At 39.6% G+C, this 23256-nt stretch overlaps 1 protein-coding gene across 4 annotated transcripts in view; it reads right to left on the reverse strand.

Moving 5' to 3' along the window:
- The window catches only part of LOC126183445 (membrane-associated protein Hem), a 176888-nt gene that overhangs the window by 123611 nt on the left and 30021 nt on the right, over positions 1-23256 (reverse strand). For all 4 annotated transcript variants that reach the window (XM_049925436.1, XM_049925434.1, XM_049925435.1 and 1 more), the window contains exons 6-7: positions 17765-17880; positions 4761-4971 (exon numbers count right to left, since the gene is read on the reverse strand). In XM_049925436.1, coding sequence (XP_049781393.1) covers positions 4761-4971; positions 17765-17880 — 327 coding nt within the window. The remainder of the gene's footprint in view (positions 1-4760; positions 4972-17764; positions 17881-23256) is intronic.

The raw sequence follows: 23256 nt of genomic DNA on the forward strand, positions 1-23256 counted from the left end.
TGCCTTTGTAACCAAAGAAACAAGTTATAATTTTCTTGGAACTGCTTCACGAACGAATCACTTTTATTGGTTTCAGTTTATCTTGAAACACCCAAACTGCTGATTACTGCTTATTCTCCAATTCTTATGAATAGAGCAAGGTTTCATCTCCTATTGCTATATTGTTTACATATTTTGCATTTCCTAAGAGGATTTTTTTAATATTTCGTAACACTAATTGACATGAGCATATTTCAAGCTTCATTTAGATTGTATGGAATTCAGCTTCACTTAAACTGTGTGGAATTCATCAGGGACAGCTCTTTTTCACAGCTAAATGTTCATGCAAACTCAAATGTATTGCAGTCTTCAGTATGTTTAAGGATACCTTTTTCACATCAATTATGCTGCATTCAGCATCAATGTCTTCTGGAACAACAACCAATTTTTGTTGGCCTTCACACAATTCATTATTGATGGAAGCAAGGCCACAACAAAATTCTGAAAGTCAGTTGGAAACTGTCTTTTCTTAAGGTGATTGATTACACTGTTCTACATACAAAAAGAACTTTTTTTCTATTTTTGGAGAGAAATGCTGTGATTCTTATAGTATTTTCCCATGGTAGGTATGTCTTTGTGGAACCTTTCTCAGTGTTTATTTGATACATCACTGCAACTCTCTAAGAAGAAGTCAATGTGAGAGTACAGGAAATGCACTTTCAAAGACATGTTACAGCCAAGATCCTGACAAGTGTTGATCACTTGATTCACTTCCTTGTTATTTGCAGCTCATCTTCTTCCAAGGAAGTTTTCTGATACTTCATTGAACTTGAACTTATCCCGAGGATTGAGCTGGGTTATTTGGGGGAGGAGACCAGACAGTGATGTCATCAGTCTCATCAGATTAGGGAAGGATACAGAAGGAAGTCAGCGGTGCCCTTTCAAAGGAACCATCCCAGAATTTGCCTGGAGCGACTTAGGGAAATCACAGAAAACCTAAATCAGGATGGCCGGACATGGGATTGAACCATCGTCCTCCCAAATGTGGATTCTTCATTGAAACAGTGCTATGCTTGCAATTCTTCGTCAGTCGGGCATGTCTCAAAATTTTGATCTAGCTGAAGCTCCATGATCTGAGAGCCCACAAATACAATTTTTATTATTGCTGAGGCCAGATGAGGAAATTTTTCAGCAAAGTATGCAAACCCACTGCCAGTTTGATCCCTCACCTTTAAAAATCGTTTAATTAATCTGATTTTAATGTGAAGAGCTGGAAGAACAATAGCTTCATGAGCTACCCGATTTTGACACTGAACATTTTTTTCATCCACTTCCCAATTTCATGCGGGCCATTTCTTTTTTAGAATTCTCTCTAAATTTCAGGTGAAAGTGGTTTTCTGCCCACCATCTAAGACTGCAGACCTTCTGGGATCAGAGATGGACAACTTGTCAGTGCAGACAGGTGGAATTTACAAAATACCTTGCCGATGTGGCATGGTTTATGTAAGCCAGACCAAGCGTACTGTGGAGAAACATTGTACTAAACATCAGCACTGCACTCACCTTTTGCAGTCAAGCATTCAATAGAATATGATAAAACAATAATTCTGGCCACAGTAACATCTTTTTTGGATTCCATTATTCAGAAATGCATGGAAATATGCCTGAAAGAAAATCTAATGAAGCGTGACAGCAGCTACAAGTTGGATAGTACAGGGAAGACTATTATCTCCACGATCTGCTCTAATCAAAGACAACAGAGAGCACAGATGACCACAGTGAATGGCAACCCTGAGTCATGCCAGTAAGGATGCTGCCTCCCAAGTAGTTTGGTCAGTCTGCCACCACGATCTTAATGCATGTGCAGAATACTCACAGCACACTAATAAATTGTTGGGGGGGGGGGGGGGGGGGGGCTGTACGTCTTTATGTGTCTTCAGTGACTAACCTTAGGATGAGTGGCAGATGCCCAACCGAAATATCATGGAATGTATTTCATGACAACCAGCTTCAAGTCAAAAAATTTCTTTGAACATATTTGATATGGGTATCTTATACTGCAATAGTTATAGCAATATTATTTTGCTCCTTTGTGTGTAATGCAAACTGAGAAAAAAATATTTACAGTAAAAATTAAGACAAAAAAAGCAAAATAGTGAGGGAACTGAATGCTGTCGATATACACCACCTTTAGGTACACCCAATTACGATTTGCTAATTGTAAGTCCCTAAAATTAATTCAGAAGTATACAAAAATGACACTTTTAAGCATAATTCAAACTCATGTACCTGATCCTGCCATCTTGATTCAATTTTCAAGATTTTCCGGAACCATTCAGGCCAAATGCTGAGGTGGTTCCTCCTAACAGGCTTTAGTAAAGTCTTTCCCATTCCTTGTCCATTATTATTATTATTATTATTATTATTATTATTATTATTATTAAAAGCAAAATTGGATGAATTCTTAAATTCTGTGTCATTGTAAGATTAATAGCATTCTTTTCATTGTTATTTTCACTTGGTATTTAAATAATTCAACATTCAAGTTATGACTGTAATAATTTGTGGATATGATGCAACTTCATCTAAGACTACATGTAATTGACTTTAGCCCACTTAAATAAACATAAACGAAAATTTTACAGTGGTCTAAGGTGCATAAAAGATTTTGTTACAACGTACCCAAAAGGCAAGACTAGACCAGCTCACACTTTTAATGCCCAGAATGAAACTGTTCACTGCATTAACAACGACAGGTTGGCTCACTCTCAAATCCACATATAGTTTTAGGTGGTTCACCACACCAATATAGGTAAATGTTTGCCTGGTTTACCAAATAAACTAGCACACCCTCCAACGCCTTCTCTGATTACCAAAACTAATGCATGTTAAAACAATAATTTGTATGAGGAAAGTTATACAGGCAAAGAAATGTGTACCACAGAGAGAGATACAGAAATATTCATCACTGCAAAGCAATATTTATGGACTCACAGAAAGTCTCCTATTTAGTTCCACTTCATTAGATAAAACATCCACTAATAGAATATCAGAACAGGTTGCGATTGAATTGAAACAATAATGCAGTTGTATACAGTACGGTCAAGTCATTTGAAATTTGTTGTAAAATGTGTGAATGTTTATAAATAATCAGTGCTGATATGAAATTTGACACCTGACTTTCAACATTAAACAAATGTAATATAATGTGGGAAAATTTTAAGGAAATGTAATTTACTCCTGACAGAGTTTGATTAAAAACCCTTGTTTGAACAATTCTTAAGTATTGCTCATTATCCTGGGACCCAAAGAAAGAAAGAAAGAAAAAGAAAGATAGAGAGAGAGGTGCACAGTTCTTCACGGATTTGTGGAACCTGCATGAAAGTGTCACAGAAGTGCTCAACAAACTGTAATGGGAGACAGTGTAAAGAAGCCACTGTGCATCAAGGAGAACCTTATTCTCAGAATTGCAACAGTTCTTGTTCCAATATGAGTCAAGAAGTATACTATTATCTCCAACACATATCTGGCATAATGATCATGATGGTAAACTTAGAGAAATTGAGGTTTACATAAGAAGTGCTGACAATTAGTCTATGAACTTCCATCATGCTGGAATAACTGTAGGTCAGAAACTTCTGTTAATCAGTACAACGAAAAACCAGCCAGAGTTGCAAATTTCACTTTTTTTATTCACTTGATGACTACTTTTGGGTTGGGACCCATTTTTAGATCATCATAACAGATAGTCAAATTTTTATTTCTGAAAATGCAAAAACCATGTCAAAAATGTGAATACCAACAGTTACAGTGCACAGTTATCTATATGTGCTGCAACTGTTCATTTGCACAATTTTGACATGTTTTTTGCACTTTTGGACATACCAATTTGACTATCTGTTACAGTGATTTGAAAATGGGTTCCAGTCTGAAACTAGTAATTTAGTGAATAAAAAAAAGTGATATTTGCAACTTTGGCTGGTTTTTCGTTGTACTGACAATTATTCTTCCTGCACATAATTTGCAATTGAACAGAAATGGAGCAAAATGGTTTTGGTGCACTATTTAATGTCTGCCACACACCATACAGTACAGATGAGGAAATCAGCTGTGCCCTTTCTGAAGGAACCATCCCTACATCAAAAACTGAGGAGGACAGCTCTCCAACAGCTTTTGTGAAACTACAAATAACCACTTGTCATAGACAACACCCCAGTTTGCTACCAGCAGTTATAAATGAAAATTCTTTAAAATATCAATTACTCACACAAGAAAAACATTATTACATCACTCAAACAAAAATGGTCAACAACAAGAGATTCAGTCTCACCACTGATGGTCCATGTAATGTTCAACAATTTCACGATTTCTGCCAATAGAATACCTCACACTAATTCAGCAGGTTACAGTCAATCAAATTTATGGGAAGAATATGAAGGAAGTGTAATTTACTCATGAAGGAGATGAATTACAAAATCCTTATTTGATCCAGCCTTGAGAATATTTCAGTGGCCTAGACTGCCACATAGCTTTAAACATTCTGTATGCATTCACATATGAATAAGACTGTCTTGAAATGTATCTGACAGAAAATTTTTAATAGCAGTAAATAATGGAAAGTGAGTAAATCCCAAATTTGAGTACTAAAATGAGAAATTACTGTAGCAAGGTTACCAACAGCTATGTAATACTGTTACCAACTCATAACTTCACTGATATGAAAAACAACAATTGTTTAATAAGTGCCATCAAAACACATTTAAGTGACTGATGAAACTCACGCTTTCTGGACCGCTTGATTATAGCACTCTTTTACTTCTGATATTTTCTTCCCATATCCTTTAAGAGTGTCAAAATAGCTCTGAATGTAGGAATGAATGTACAAAACTTCATCTCGGAATAAAGCTATTACCCAGCTTGACTCCAGAGCACTCAGCCATAGCTTATTTGCCTTTTCTTGGTTGAGGGCTGAATGGCATAACATGAAGCCAACTGAAAAAAAAGCAGTACATTACTGAAAAATATAAATTTCAAGTGTGTATTATAAACTAATAACTTTAACCTGATAATATACAGCAGATTTCTGTTTCATGATACACATTATATTCTTTTTCTACAGAAATTTAAAGGTATACTTCCCAGTACTTTACATAGAAAACAAAAGTTTTGAACCACACTGCCATCATAAGAACTATATTTATATTTACAGTTGGCGGCAACTTCAATCTAAGCTCGAGATATTGGCAAAAATACACTCCTGGAAATTGAAATAAGAACACCATGAATTCATTGTCCCAGGAAGGGGAAACTTTATTGACACATTCCTGGGGTCAGATACATCACATGATCACACTGACAGAACCACAGGCACATAGACACAGGCAACAGAGCATGCACAATGTCGGCACTAGTACAGTGTATATCCACCTTTCGCAGCAATGCAGGCTGCTATTCTCCCATGGAGACGATCATAGAGATGCTGGATGTAGTCCTGTGGAACGGCTTGCCATGCCATTTCCACCCGGCGCCTCAGTTGGACCAGCGTTCGTGCTGGACGTGCAGACCGCGTGAGACGACGCGTCATCCAGTCCCAAACATGCTCAATGGGGGACAGATCCGGAGATCTTGCTGGCCAGGGTAGTTGACTTACACCTTCTAGAGCACGTTGGATGGCACGGGATACATGCGGACGTGCATTGTCCTGTTGGAACAGCAAGTTCCCTTGCCGGTCTAGGAATGGTAGAACGATGGGTTCGATAACGGTTTGGATGTACCGTGCACTATTCAGTGTCCCCTCGACGATCACCAGTGGTGTACGGCCAGTGTAGGAGATCGCTCCCCACACCATGATGCCGGGTGTCGGCCCTGTGTGCCTCGGTCATATGCAGTCCTGATTGTGGCACTCACCTGCACGGTGCCAAACACGCATACGACCATCATTGGCACCAAGGCAGAAGCGACTCTCATCGCTGAAGACGACACGTCTCCATTCGTCCCTCCATTCATGCCTGTCACGACACCACTGGAGGCGGGCTGCACGATGTTGGGGCGTGAGCGGAAGACAGCCTAATGGTGTGCGGGACCGTAGCCCAGCTTCATGGAGACGGTTGCGAATGGTCCTCGCCGATACCCCAGGAGCAACAGTGTCCCTAATTTGCTGGGAAGTGGCGGTGCGGTCCCCTACGGCACTGCGTAGGATCCTACGGTCTTGGCGTGTATCCGTGCGTCGCTGCGGTCCGGTCCCAGGTCGACGGGCATGTGCACCTTCCGCCGACCACTGGCGACAACATCGATGTACTGTGGAGACCTCACGCCCCACGTGTTGAGCAATTCGGCGGTACGTCCACCCGGCCTCCCGCATGCCCACTATACGCCCTCGCTCAAAGTCCGTCAACTGCACATACGGTTCACGTCCACGCTGTCGCGGCATGCTACCAGTGTTAAAGACTGCGATGGAGCTCCGTATGCCACGGCAAACTGGCTGACACTGACGGCGGCGGTGCACAAATGCTGTGCAGCTAGCGCCATTCGACGGCCAACACCGCGGTTCCTGGTGTGTCCGCTGTGCCGTGCGTGTGATCATTGCTTGTACAGCCCTCTCGCAGTGTCCGGAGCAAGTATGGTGGGTCTGACACACCGGTGTCAATGTGTTCTTTTTTCCATTTCCAGGAGTGTACATGCTAAAAGTCAGTGGTAGGCATCAAATATCACCCAAAATTGTACTAAATGCCTTCTCAAAAATTATTTTGAATAATTAGTTCAGGTGCAAACTCAAGTGTAAATGGTTGTGAAAACACACTTGACCCCTTAGCAATAAATAATCATGAGATTTATAGATGGCTCTTGACACTGTTCCTCACAAGCAGCTTCTAATCAAACTGCATGTCTCTGGAACATCATTTCAGTTGTGCAAGTGGATTCATGATTTCCTGTCAGAAAGGTCACAGTTTGCAGCAACTGACGGAAAGTTGCAGAGTAAAACAGATGTGATACCTGGTGTTCCCCAAGGAAGTGTTACAGGCTCCCTGCTGTTCCTAATCCATATAAATGGTTTAGGAGACAATTTAAGCAGCCCTCTTATATTGTTTACAGATGATGCTGTTATCTACCATCTAGTAGTCACCAGATAATCAAAACCAATTGCAAAATGATTTAGATAAGATATCTGCATCATGCGAAAAGTGGAAATTGAATCTAAACAATAAGAAGTGTGAAGTCACCCATATGATTACTGAAAAGAATTTGTTAAATTTTGATTGCATGATAAATCACACAAATCTAAAGGCTGTCAATTAACTAAATACTTAGGCTTTATAATCACAAACAACTTAAATTGGAGCGATCACGCAGAAAATGGAGTGGGGAAGGTGAACCAAAGAAGGTGTTTTATTGGCAGAACATATGGAAGATAGAACAGCTCTATTAACAAGACTGACTGTACTATGTTTGTCTGTCATCTTCTGGAGTACTGCTGCATGGTCTGTGGTCCTTACCAGACAGGATTGTCAACAGACATCAAAAAAATTCAGAGGACGACAGCTCATTTTGCAGAGTAGCCATGAATTTCCAAGTTGTTATCTATGAATGGAAGGGTGTACATTGCATTTTAGACTCACTATATGTTTTTACGAGGAAAAAGCTTTGTCGTTTATAAAGAACTGTCCCAGAGCAGCATTCTTTATAACATTTAAGGGTGACAGTATACACATTAATATAACTATCTAATATTTTGCTTGACAAAAATCAGCAAATGCAACAATAGTTGGTGAACCTAAGTTTATAATATGATGATAACAGTTCTAAAATTCATGATAATACACATACCCAGGAATTTTAAACATTCAATTTTGCTTATTGCTTTCCCCCTGGCCTGCTATTCACAATTAAGTAAGTCCTTCTTTGTAAACTATTCAGTGTAGCGAATTTTTCACTTAATTGATAATATATTTTGTAGTATATATAGTATTATTAAAAAATGGAAAGTCCAATATGGAATAATAAAAATATAATGAAAAGGATAGACTGCTATTCACCATGTAGAGGAGATGTTGAGTCGTAGACACATACAACAAAAAGACTACTATGTATTTTAGCTTTCAGCCAAAAAGACTACTATATATTTTAGCTTTCAGCCCCACTGTCTCTGCTGGCCACTGTGGCCACAGCAACCAGAGACTTGGCCGAACGCTATAACGTATAGAAGTATTTTTGTTGTGCCCATCTCTTCTATATGTTGAGTATCAATCTATCCTTTTCACACTATTGTAGTATATATTACGACAGATACAGATACCTCTCCCTCTGTTCTCTTATATTCACAGAGAATCTTAATTCTGTTGATTGTGATCTGTCCATTGGATGAGGATGTTAAGCCCAGTGGTCCCCTTGATGCTATTCGAGAGGAATAGGCTACATACCAGCCCTGTGTTTTACCCTCTTCCTCCTCTTATCATCATATCATCATCTCATCATCATCATCATCATCATCATCATCATGACACAAACACAACACCACACTATACACACATCCATTACACTCACCTGCATTCAATATACACAAATATGATGCAATATTCACATATCCACAAGGAAAAAGGCCATTGTGTGCAGATGAAGGAAACCCTTTCTAACTGCGCAGCTGTGGCTCTCAGCCAACAATACCATGTGACTCTACTTTAGCTAGCCCAATAGATTTGCATAGCACTCATCAGTTGTCACTTTAACCTTTGCTAGGTAATCATTAGGAAGAAATCCTTTCACATCACAGAAAACAATGACCATCCTTTCCATCAGATGAATTAACCTTTACCTTTTCTTTTACAGGCTCACTTGCTTCGTCAACTAGTTTGACTGCTGCTACTTTTCTGTTGTGACCTACATATAGTTCATAGCAACTAACTGGAACACAAAACCTGTTGGATCCTGTTTAAATGGTCCGACCATTACAGAGGATGTCATTTTCACATTTTATATTGGTCAGTATTCAATGACTGCAACACCAGTCTTGCACAAAGCTTTCTCTTAACTCTTTGTGTAAAATGAACTGTACTGTCTCTTCTCATATTAATAAGCACCTATTATTTCACGCACTTTTCATCACTAATTATGCTCTACAACTTCTTGATGTGTTCATCAGAGATGGCAGTGTTGGGAGATCCTACATGTTGACTGTCTTGAAGAGAAATAAGGCCACATTTAAACTTGTCACTTACTTCTTAACTGTTCAAGACAAATCAGCAGACTTCTGATAATCACTTGCTTTGTGTGAATTTCTGTTTATGAGAAACAATTAAAAACAAAGAATTTTATGCTCACAGTATATTCCACTCTGTCATACTGAATATAGCTCAGATATCATGATTACTTCAAAAAGTCATATAAACAAAACTACAATGGTGTCCAAAATAAAAGCAACAAATGGAAATTTTGCAAGATAGCATTTATTTTGCCACAAAACAGTATAAACAGATGATAGCAAAGTAGAAACAACATAAAGAATACGAAACGTAAACAAGTGCAACATACATAATAGCAGACGAAAATGTTGTTCGTTTTTTTTTTTTTTTTTTTTTCCAACTTAACAGATTTGCACACACATTTTGACAACTGGTTAATGTGCTCACTATGGCGTGTGACCACCTGTGGCACCAATATAGGCCTGACATTGATGGGGCATGCTGTGGATAATGACATCAGTGCCATGTTGAGGTAATAATGCCCAGTCTTCCTGCACAGCTGCTCGCAAGTTTTGGAGAGTGGTTGGTGGATGTTGACATGATACAACCTGTCTCTCTAGTGCATCCCAGACGTTCCCTATGGGATTCAGATAGTGAGAGTCAGCAGACCGTAAAATGCATGCAGGATATTCTGTTTCCAAGAAAACATCAACCAATTATTCTCTACAAGGTCGAGCACTATCGTCCATCAATACAAAGTCTGGGCCCACAGCACCTTGCAACACCTGTACATGAGGTCCCAAGACCTCGTCATGATGTCTGACAGCAGTTAAACCTTTCCAATTCACCCGTATAATTTGATGAAGAGGTGTTCGAGTGGTCAACACAATGCCTGCTCACACCATTAGCGATCCTCCTCAATATCAGTCTCTTTCCACAATGTTCGGGTCTCGACATCGTGTTCAGATGTGAATCTGTCGAGAATCACTCTCCAGACCAAATCAGGACTCACCTGTGAAAAGAACATCAGTCCACTGTTCGACAGTCCAGGTGGCATATTGACAACTCCACTCCAGACATTCTCCTCTGCGAAGATGCATCAGAGGCACACACAGAGCAGGTCTTCAGCAATAAAGGCCACTCTGTCAGGGCCTTCACAACACTGTTTGCCTCAATGCAACACATACAGTGGATGCTGTGAAGTCAGATGCCAGATGCTGCACAGTACCTTAAGACGGTACTATCGTGCACTTACAGTCAGATAACAGTCCTCTCTTCCTGATGTCCCATGTACCCTGGTCTTTGGGATACAGTTTTGGTCTCTATAAACTGCCACCACATCTGAGAAATGACTGAACAATTCACGTTAAGCCATCAGGCCACATGAGTCTGCGACTGTCCTGCTTCCATTCTTCTCATGACCCTCCACTGCAGAGACTCTGGTAGGCATCTTCTCTGTGCCATACTGCACCAACTGTGACTGTGCACACAGTGAATGTGGATGTGGGACTATGCAGCAAACACTACTCCTTTTGATAGACGCCTGACGTCATTGTTTGTGCGGTTTCCACAGACTGAAATGCCATCTTCTATGCAGACTAGGTATGAATATCTGTTGACAGTTTCTATAATTATATCGTGAATTAGACACAAGGTAGGGAAATAGTGGTTTGTTGCTTTAATTTTGGACACCAGTGTATTTCCCAGATCAAGTTCACATGAGTCATGTTACTGCACAACATGTGTCTTCTCCTCCCTCCTACACCCACCCTGACAACACCCACACAAATCATTGATATCAGTGTCATCTCTGCAACAAAATGTGAAATCTTCTTCCGGCCTTTGTACCTTTGTAAAGCATCATTAAACCTGCTCATTCCAGTTCGTAAATTTTGTAAACTATTGTTTCCTCTGAAACAATGTTATTTGAATTTGCTGTTTTTGTTAACAGAAATGTATTCATGATGGTCATTCAGTTATACACAAACAATCAACATTGGAGTTTGTTTTTTATACTTTTTTTTATACTTTTGATTTTGCATTTCTTGCTTAATGTAACTCAAATGAATATTAATTATTATTAACCTACATTTGTTTGAATTCACTAACATAAACATATTTACTTCACTTTATCCTTACATTACATATTTTGAAGAATAAAAAACAAAGTTTTAATCTCTGTCACAACAAACTACTACTCCCAATACATATTTGGTATGTAGCAATCTCTGCCACTTATTTGAAGTTTCAGAGGTGAAAAGAACACTAAAACCAAATATTTTCATCCTCATAATATGAAACAGTGCTATAAAATGAAATGATTCAGTGTACAGCAAACTACGGAACTAACAATGTAAAATACGCATTAAGACTGACAGCACAGCTCTACTCGTATCGTACAGCTACTAATATAGAACTAAGAACTAAATCTGAAGTTAATATTCACTACAGCTACAGAAGTATAGACATGTCTAACTGTATGTGTGCCACAGAATTTGATACCACAGCACAGGGTAGCAACTTCAGTAGCAAAAGAACATAGGGCATACTGAGGTAATGCAGCTGCTAGGCGGCGGTTTGTACTCCAACACCATGTTTTCTGCACAACACATTGTGCAACAAGTGCACCATGGTCGTAACATATGTTACACTTTCTCTACAGTAATTTTAGGGGCACTGTTCTCCATTAGGATATCTTGCTGCATAATCTGTCTAGGGAACAGTGTTCACCAAGTACACAGAAGTACCCCAGGGAGAGGGCGCTGTGCATGTACAATGTTCTTGTAACTATCAACAGCCGTAAAAGAATTCAACATTTAGCAAATCTTCCTGAGCCATCTCTGAGCAAGTCTCAGCCACAGTTCTTGTGGATGTACCATCATGTATTTGCCCCCGGTACAGGATTCCCATGAGGGTCCAGGCAAGTTCAGGAGGAGGAGGAAATTAGTGTTTAACGTCCCGTCAATAACGAATGAGGTCATTAGAGACAAAGCACAAGCTCAGATTAGGAAAGGATGAGGAAGGAAATTGCCCATGTCCTTTCAAAGGAACCGTCCTGGCATTTGCCTGATTCGATTTAGGGAAATCGTGGAAAACCTAAATCAGGATGGCAGGATGTGGGTCCTTCAGAATGTCAGTCCTGTGCGCTAACCACTGCTCCCCCTCACTCGGTAGGCCATTTCACTTAGCATTATTGTCCTAGAGGTCACATAAAACCTCTTGGTGGAATCCCCCTTAGGCTGGTAATGCTACTGACCATAGCAGACTCGCAACAAATAAAAGCAATGGTAACACAACTTTAGTAAATGACGAATTGATATAGAATTGTACGATATAAATTAGCATGCCACTACAACACTAGGCTTGAATCACTGACACATTATGTGCCAATTTAACATCTATAAATCCACTTCTAAATAATAGGAAGCAATTTATACATGTTATGATGTTACAAATTCACTGTCTCAGTGACACATGTTTTATACAACATTTTACTGAAGAAGTGTGTTTATTATCTATTCCATTACTCCACATCATAGAACACAAAACTTGACATTGTAACTCTGTAGTATAGAAATACATGTAGCTTGGCACATATCAAGAGCCTGAACTTGGCTGTAGATTTCAACTTTAAGTAAACTCTTAGAGTCTATAATTATTACTTTTTACAAATACTGACATATCCTAGTGAAGAAAATTAGTATGAGTTACACTGCTAACTGAAACAACTGACTCTATGACTGCAATATCAGAATCACATGGAATTTCAGTTTGCTTTATGTTTGACTACCTGTATGCAACCTACAATTTGAGCAGCAGTCACTTTTTAGAAACTTCACATTATGAAGTCACCAGCTACGAAAACTGACAATTATTGCCAGCAACAAAATAAGAACCAAGACAGGTATATATGTCAACAGTCACACACTAATATGCACGTTTCTTCACTACATCCACCTGTTATTAAATCAGCTGTAATGGTTACACAAGAAGCCAACATAGATGTTTGTATAACACATGACAGCATTTCTCTTATTTCCTATTTTAATGCTGTCTGTCGAAGTCACAAAGTAAACCAATTTATTTATAAAATAACTCAAAATTTCATTTCAGTCAGTAAATAATAGGCACTGACCATGAAATGTATAAAATAAAGACTCAGTAATAGCAAATAGTTACTGTAAAACAAGAATCAGGCACAGGAATTCAATATCTGATTCTTGCCTTAAAAACAATAATTGCTTCAGAGGCATAAGAATTAGGCAATGCAATTATGTTAATTCTTACCCCTGCAACTGACAGTTTTACACTGTTGAGAGATGGACTGACATTCTCAAATTCTGTTTCGACTTTAAAATTCTGTTTGAACTCTGTAATGATAACAAATACTTTTCTGGTTATTAATAGCATAATGCTGCACTTGAGAGCTGTGTCTAAGGTTTTATCACATTGGACATGGCATACTGTAAGTTATAAGCATATTTATGTATAAAATTGATTAAGAGAATAACTTAGAACCTTCCAGAATTGAAACACAAAATGGATAATGAGTAAGCAAAAGGAGGAGGGACAAGCACATGGTACATCTACATCTACATCTACATACATACTCCGCAATCCACCATACGGTGCGTGGCAGAGGGTACCTCGTACCACAACTAGCATCGTCTCTCCCTGTTCTACTCCCAAACAGAACAAGGGAAAAATGACTGCCTATATGCCTCTGTACGAGCCCTAATCTCTCTTATCTTATCTTTGTGGTCTTTCTGCGAAATATAAGTTGGCAGAAGTAAAATTGTACTGCAGTCAGCCTCAGCCTCAAATACTGGTTCTCTAAATTTCCTCAGAAGCAATTCACGAAAAGGATGCCTCCTTTCCTCCAGAGACTCCCATCCGAGTTCCTGAAGCCTTTCCGTAACACTCGCGTGATGATCGAACCTACCAGTAACAAGTCTAGCAGCCTGCCTCTGAATTGCTTCTATGTCCTCCCTCAATCCGACCTGATAGGGGTCCCAAACACTCGAGCAGTACTCAAGAATAGGTCTTATTAGTGTTTTATAAGCGGTCTCCTTTACAGATGAACCACATCTTTCCAAAATTCTACCAATGAACCGAAGAGGACTATCCGCCTTCCCCACAACTGCCATTACATGCTTGTCCCACTTCATATCGCTCTGCAACGTTACACCCAAATATTTAATCGATGTGACTGTGTCAAGCACTACACTACTAATGGAGTATTCAAACATTACGGGATTCTTTTTCCTATTCATCTGCATTAATTTACATTTATCTATATTTAGAGTTATCTGCCATTCTTTACACCAATCACAAATCCTGTCCAAGTCATCTTGTATCCTCCTACAGTCACTCAACGACGACACCTTCCTGTACACCACAGCATCATCAGCAAACAGCCACACATTGCTATCCACCCTATCCAAAAGATCATTTATGTAGATATAAAACAACAGTGGACCTACCACACTTCCCTGGGGCACTCCAGATGATACCCTCACCTCCGATGAACACTCACCATCAAGGACAACATACTGGGTTCTATTACTTAAGAAATCTTCGAACCACTCACATACTTGGGAACCAATCCCATATGCTTGTACCTTAGTTAGGAGTCTGCAGTGGGGCACCGAGTCAAACGCTTTCCGGAAGTCAAGGAATATGGCATCCGTCTGATAACCTTCATCCATGGTTCGCAAGATATCATGTGAAAAAAGGGTGAGTTGCATTTTGCAGGAGAGATGCTTTCTAAAGCCGTGCTGATGCATGGACGGCAACTTTCTGTCTCAAGGAAATTCATTATATTCGAACTGAGAATATGTTCGAGAATCCTGCAACAAACCGATGTTAAGGATATTGGTCTGTAATTTTGAGGATCTGTCCTTCTACCCTTCTTATATACAGGTGTCACCTGCACTTTTTTCCAGTCACTCGGGACTTTACGTTGGGCAAGAGATTCGCGATAAATGCAAGCTACGTAAGGAGCCAATGCAATACAGCACTCTCTGTAAAACCGAATTGGAATCCCATCAGGACCTGGTGATTTATTTATTTTCAACCCATTCAGCTGCTTCAATGACTTAAGTGAAGACAGTGACTATTATCTCAGGGTAAACACCAATTGTGAGGGAATAATTGCTGCAAAATCTATAAAGACACAAGCAGCTCAACAATTACAAATACCTAACATAACCACAATATCATATCATGGCACTTCATTACAGCTATTATGCCACCATAGAAAAAAAATAAAAATAAAACAAACACATACACAAAAAATGGTATTTTCTTTTAGAATTGGGCACAAACAGCATAGGAGCTGGTGTCAAAAACACAAAATTAGCATTTTACAAATGTTTTAAGGAAGCTTTTAAGACTAGCAGAATTAAGACATCTACTACAGAAATGGAAAGTCCTGATGGAATGTAAACAATACGAGTAGAGGTAACAACTCACCAAATAGTAGGCATGTTGCATCATCAAAAGGCACATAAATGAGACAGAGAACTTCACGCACGCACGCACACACACACACACACACACACACACACACACACACACACACACACCTGTATAGTTACATTGCAAATTAAGACATCTTTAAAGAGGGCCTATTATTTTCATTGTTGTTGAAAAATTCATCACAGGAGATTTCGCAACTGTGTTGAAATTTAAAATTTACCCTTTATTTTAGCATATAATTTTGATCAATATTTGATCATCTTCAGATCTATGTAGTTCCACAAGCAACGAACTATCACCATTCAGCATTGTTGGGAGATTTTACGTGTGATATTGTGATGTGTACTTCTGTATGGATAGGACAGTTTGCTTAAGTATATACATAGATCTGAAGACGGTCAAATATTGATCAAAACTAGTCATCGTAAAAATAAAAGTGCAATTGAGAAACTGAAATAAAGGCTGAATTTTTAAAGGGTGTACTATTTTTTGAATGTCTTCTGCAATTCAAACTGAACTAAATACTAATTCCAATCAAACCCACCTCCAAGAAATAGTCTAAATGGGTTATAAATCAGAATAAATGACACTGGAAATGTACCAGTGTGCTAACTTATATTAGATGCAGCCACCCGTGCGTTGGCTGCTAAAGCTGCAACATGTCACGAATGTTTCCAACAGCAATCCATGGAGACAAAACTTATGCAGTATCATAATCAAATCATTTCATCCATCATCATCTCAATCAACACTTCCTGGTAATTCCTTTTCTGCATGGTCTTACAGCATCTCTTGCAAGAAGTGACTTGGTATAATGTCCACTGGACAACATCGGAGTTGATGGTAGTGGGCTCAATTCTGTTCATTACGTAGCAGACAAAGGCAAGTCTCCAGATTAGTAGAACTCAAAAAGTAGTATCATAAATTGATGTTTTGGGGAAAGGAAAGTATTATTATTTATCACAAAGTTTCTTGTTCAGTATACAAAATCAAATACTTATGATATTAAACTCGATTTCAACAGAATCTCTGTCCAAAGTCAATGTTACTTATTTTCAGGCTACACCAATAAGAAGTGGTATTTTGTTTAAAGTATATAGATGTCATACATTCTTCATTTCATAAGGACACTATAAGCAAGGCGAATGCATTTAAATATTGAATTTCATAGTCTTTTTCACAGGTACAACAGCCTTTGGGGAGAAAATGAATTTACCATATATGAATCAATCAGATATACCAATCTTCCCACAATGTATCAGGTCCCCCACAGCATTAGAATAATTACAACACAGTCCATATTATAATCAGTTTTCAGAAAAGCAGCCACCGGCTATTAAGTGCAGTATGAACATGAGACCAATTTCACTGTCAACATGACAGCCATAGACCACCACAAATACACATTAACATGTTTGATGTCAAAAACTTATGTTGTCGGTCTCACAGTATACATAGCAGACAGTTCTAAGATAACAGGCTACTACAATGTATGGATTAAAAGAATTCTGGAAATATTGCCCTACACTATTGCCCAGAATACCAAAGCATGTCATTCAACAATGTGACATGGTAGCACATACAGAATGATTTTTACGCAGCAGACACATAGTTGGCTCACATGGCCAAATTCTCATTTATCTTCCACAGTTGCCTTTCCAGATGAGATGTGAATGATGACATCTAAATTTCTGCATCACAGTTGAATATTACAAACAGCCAATGAAGTGTAAAATCATGGCCTGTGCAAGGCAAATCATACGATGAGGATTTGAACTTACTCCGACTCCTGAATGATTTTCATATTGTTTCCTTCCTCTGTATTTTCCATGATCAGGAAAGTAATGAAACTAATTTCTCTTTATCACTGCTAACAATAAAATTAAACAGACTCTCAAAATAAGGACACTACATACAATGTTAGAGCACAGATTACATTGGAACTGTAGTATGTAATGATTTTCAGTTTCAAACTGATATAGAAGCCACATCAGAAAGAACAAGGAATGCAGAGAGGTGTTCCTTTTGTTCCTTTTTGTCTTCTCCTCCTCCTCCTCCTCCTCCTCCTCCTCTCTCACACACACAAATGGTTTGCTTTTATTCAAATATTGCTCCTAAATATTACTTACATATTATCCATCTTTCCATTGCGTCGAGAGACAGATATTCACAGGACATTGACTCAGTTTGTGCAGGTTTTAAAAGTTGTCCAGGATTTGCTACAAGGCTCAGTTTTTGATCAGCCCTGAAACACCACAGTAATGTATGCACAATAATGACAAAGCAATCTCTCCAGATCATTTGACTACTAGAAACAGCCACTTAGGCATAAAATAAAATACAAAATATGATAAGTGTGAGTAAAATGTAAAGAGAGCATTTGAAGTAGCAGGTTTGCGAAACAATAAAGTGAATATAAAACAGCAGAAAACTTGCTTCATATTCACTAGAAACAAATGTATATTTCTTTGAAATGCATGACACAGAGCTGTATTAACACTTCTTTATTAATACTGGTTTCAGTATTGTACCATCTTCTCATATCTGTATCAACCAAAACAGAGCAAAACCAACTACAGAAAAATATGGATACACACTGATGGAAAAAAATCTCAATGCCAAGGAGTTGTGCAACACAAACAAAAACTGGTAGGTGTGTGTCTACATCTGAAAGATGATGTGTATTCATATTCCGTGCCAGTCACACAAGAGTGGCACTGTTGCGCTGTCTAGTACCACTATGGGGATGCAAATCAGGTTTGCTTTAAATACATGCTGTAACAGTTGTGAGCATTAGTTACCTTTAACATTGGACATGGTGAGTTCATGTCAGTCAAGAATGCCTTTGAGGTGACAAAGATGCCATTATCAACAACTCACTGAGTTTGAACGATGTTGTGTAATAGGGCTACAAGAAACTGGATGTTCCTTCTGTGATGCTGCAGAAAGACTTGACAGCAATGTAGCCACTGTACACATTTGCTGGCAGCAGGAACGGTGAGAATGTACGGTCACAAGACAACCGGGCTCCAGACAGCCATGTGGCACTACCGAGAGGGAAGAGCATCGTGTTCGGCCTATGGCTCTAGTGCAATCATACTGCATCTGCAGCAGCAACTTGAGCATCAGTTGGCACCACAGTAACACAATGAACTGTTACAAATCAGTACCTTCAAGGAAAGCACTGAGCCAGACCCACTGCAGCATGCATTCCACTCACCCCAAACCACCACCCTTTGCTACTACAGTGGTGTCAAGTGAAACCTCATTGGAGGGCAGGGTGGAGGTCTGTTGTGTTTTCTAGTGATAGTTGGTTCTGCCTTGATGCCAGTGATGGCTGTGTGTCGGTTAGGACAAGGCCAGTTGAGGGCCTGCAACCAACCTGTCTGCACACTAGACATAGTTGACCTACACCTGGGGTTATGGTCTGGGGTACAATTTTGTATGAAAGTAGGGGCACTTTCATGATTACCCCATGCACCCTGACTGCAAAACTGTATGTCAATCTGGTGGTTCTACGTGTTGTGCTGTCTTTCGTGAACAGCACTCCAGGGGGTGTTTTAAAACAGGATAACACCTCATCCACATATCTCTGCTGAAATCAACATGCTCTACAGACTGTTGACATGTTGCCTTGGCCTGCTTGATCACCAGATCTGTCTCCAATCGAGCACATGTGCAACACCATTGAATGGCAACTCCAGCATCATCCACAAATAGCATTAACCACCCCTGTATTAACTGGCCATGTGCAACAAGCGCACAACACCATCTGACAAACTGACATTCAGCACCTGTACAACACAATGCATGCACATTTGCATGCTTGCATTCAACATTCTGGCAGTTACAACAGTTTTTAGTGTACCAGCACTTCGCATTTGCAATGGCTTATCTTGCACTTACATTGACCTGTGATCTGGCAATTTACCTAGACACATGTGCACCCAAAATTTCATTATTTATGAAAGACAATATTACCTCACATGCCATAATAATTTATGTCATGGAAAACCACATATTACATACAAAATCTTCAGAGTTATGGATGTACAGATTGGTAGTGAGTGCTTTAATGCAAAAAGAGTATGAACCATTAGAATAGTAGATAACAACTGTCATGTAGTAAACACACGTACATAATAGGTATCGACAATGGTTAATACAAGCAGTCAATGAAGCAGAGATGTACCTCAAGCTAACTTCATATAGTCGATTTCACAATATTCTTGGGCTCTTTAAAGGATATAAATGAGACTTGGAACCAGCAGAGGAATGCCATGACAAAACCAAGCCACTGCCAAATCCGTTGCAGTTGGCGAGGGTAACATGGTGTCAGCAACGTCACAATGCCTCTATGACTACAGACCGCACTTGCCACCAACGTGTGACACATGCGGCAGGAGTACTGCAGCCCAATTACAACAGCTGGTGGTAACTGGCACATTCCAGACAATTCAGCATGTCACATTAACCAATGTAAACAGCAGAAATCAGCAGGAAAAAGTAGTATTTAATCACAGCCAAACCAGTGCGTTTGGCCAACTAGGCACTATGTGACAGTCTGTGTCAATTGGACCCATCACCGTAGCTCTGCTGCCACTGGGTTGCAAATCAATGACTGTCACTTTTCTGCCCAGCCCAGGTGGTCAGCACTCCACTAGGTGCCGGTCCTGCTCTCTCATCACTGGTTCACGGTCAACCATCGTCAACACCATCAATGTGCCAGTGGGATGCCCCAGCCTGCCGTAAAGAAAGGAGATGATCCTGGCTGGCATTGCTCCACACTGCAGAGATATGAAGCTTTGTATCACGTCTGTATCACCACTGCTGAGTCGGTACACCAGCTCAACATTCCACTGAGTAAACAGCTCACATCTCTGCAACACTGGCCATTAAGGTAGCTGCCATGCTGTGGGAAACAGTATGTGAAGGAGAGAATGCACTGCAATGACTTTATTAACCAGAGGGAATAATTAAACACTTGTTCATGTTCATGGAGGAGTCAAACTGAATGATCAAATAAAGGACTGTGTGTATGTGCACAGCTGGTCTGACTGACACTTTACCACATATCTCCACTGTCTCACAAACCATCTATGGATCCTACTGCTCTCACAGGCAGACACGAACCTATCCTGTCCTGCAAGAATGGCTCGTGTTTTGCACCAGATTTCCCACAGCTATCCCACACCTGCTATAACATACATAATTATAGAATGAAAACTGTTACAACGACACTGTAAATTAATTTCAAAACATACAAAGTACACGGAACAGAAAATTTAGAACATCTCCACATCATGTGAACATACAGCTTATGTGGTTTTCCATGTGCAAAATTGTTATGACATATGAAGTAATATTAATCTTTTTCAAATATTAGTTTCTACACAGTCTTTAAGTAAACAATGTATGTTTGCATTTTTTTCTGTAATTGGTTTTGCTTTTTATGGCTGATACAAATATGAAGGAGATGGAACAATACCACAACCGGTAGTTATATATAAGTATTAAAACTGTTCTGTGTCATGCATTAAAAAAAAAAAAAAAAATACATTACTGCTGTGCTTCGTCTACTACAAAATAAAAATATGCTATAACTTATCCATTTCATTGGTTGTTGAGCTCCATGGCTGTGGATTACTTTATTTTAAGAAGTGCAGCAACCAGTCATATTTTTACATATTCTTATTCATGCCAATACTTGTATCAGTCTTTCACCCATTTCCAGTTGACGTAATACTTATTCAGTCTTCAGATGCAAACTGTTAAAACATTGACAGTTGCAGCATCCAAATTGCTCTCAGTGTTTTAACAATGTACAACTAAAGAGAGAATATAATTGGATAGATAAAAAATCTACTCACGAAGCAACAGCAAGAGAAAACTCTTATAAAAATGTTAGGAAATGTGCAAGCTTTTGAAGCCAGTGGCTTTTCTTCTGGCAGAAGGGTTGAAGGGGAAGGAGGAAGGGTGAGGACTGGCGAGGTTTAGGAAATGGGCAGAATTATGGGAAAAGTAAACCAGAACCACAGGTCAGGCGAGAGTTGTAGGATGGGATGAGTAGGAAAGACGGATTGTTAGGGGCTGCCCTGCACGAGATTTGAAAATCTGAGAGCTTAAGGGTGGAACATAGTGCTGTGTCATCCAAACAAGACACAGCCAGGGAAAAAGCACCACAAGCGCAAAGGTGCGAGCTGGTGCCAGTGCCATAGAGACTCGCCATTTGTGTGAATTCCAGCGGCGCCACGGGCAGCGCTGACAATGAAGATATCGGCTTCACCTTGGCCAATTGGTGGCCGAGTACAAACCGCCAATGATTGGGTGACAACAGAAGGTAGAAGAGCAGCTCTCGCCCACTTGGTTACAGATCATCACCCAAGGGCTGACAGACAGGAAATGTCATTTAGCGAGTTCTTAGAAGTGATCAGATAGTTGTAAATTGCATTTGCTATATACTGTGAAGTTTACCTATGATTATTTGTACTTAGCCATTGAGGGCCTTTTTTGTGTTATATTACATGCAGTGTTGAAGACTTCACTATTCAACAAGTCACAAAGGTAAGTAAACTTTTTTAACTCATTTGTGTGACTTAGTTACAAATTTGTTGGAGTGTTGTATAACCTTCATTCTCCTATCCTGTTACCTGACATGGGGCACAGCTGTGTGAGAGTGGCACGGAGAAATTATCTTAGTGGTGTACTGCACCAGACGCCATATCACGAACTCACAAACTCAGCCTACCATAACAACAGTGGCAACTCAGCGTCCACAGCAGTATCGACGAGGCCTTTACAAAACTGGCGACAAGGGTTTACAACAGATAGGGTGATAAACAAGACAGAGATTACTGACAAAACAACATGTGGGAGTTAATAAGAGTGGAAATCTAAATGCATTATATGAGGTAGTGGTGGAGGGGGAGGGGGGGCAGGGAGGAGTAGACAGGTCAGGAAATGATAGATATGGAAAATTAAAAAGGAATGAAGAAATGAATAGTCACAGAGAGGAAATGCTGAGACCAAAGAAAGTAACATAAATTAAGGTCAGATGTGTGTGAAGAACCAAGGACATGTTATAACACTAGTTCCCACCTGCAGAGCTCTGAGAAGCCAATGTGAGAGGGAAGAATCCAGATGGCACGAGTGGTGAAACACGCACCAAGGTCACAACTCTCATGTTGTAGAGCATGTTCTGCAACAGGATATTGTTTGTTGCCAGTATACATGCTCTGTCTATGCCCATCCATCTTAACTGATAACTTGGTAGTAGTCACACCAAAGTAGAAAGCCAAACAGTCTGCTGCTGAACATTACCTCAACCAGCACCCACCCGATTCTAAACCTGGCATCCTTCCTGACCACCTTAATCAACTTTACACTTACAAACAACTACTTTACCTTTGAGGGCCAGGCATACAAACAGATCAGGGACATAGCCATGGGAAACAGGATGGCTCCTTCCTATGCCTTTTCATAGGTTGCTTGGAGAGGGCTTTTATAGGATCTGGGTTTGGTTTAGATACATTTATGACATCTTTGCCAAATGGACTCATGGTGAGGTGACCTGTTAAAATTTCTGAACTCTCCAAATACCTTCTCCAAAATAAACTCCACA

This window comes from Schistocerca cancellata, chromosome 4, assembly GCF_023864275.1.
Source record: "Schistocerca cancellata isolate TAMUIC-IGC-003103 chromosome 4, iqSchCanc2.1, whole genome shotgun sequence".
Classification (NCBI taxonomy): domain Eukaryota; kingdom Metazoa; phylum Arthropoda; class Insecta; order Orthoptera; family Acrididae; genus Schistocerca; species Schistocerca cancellata.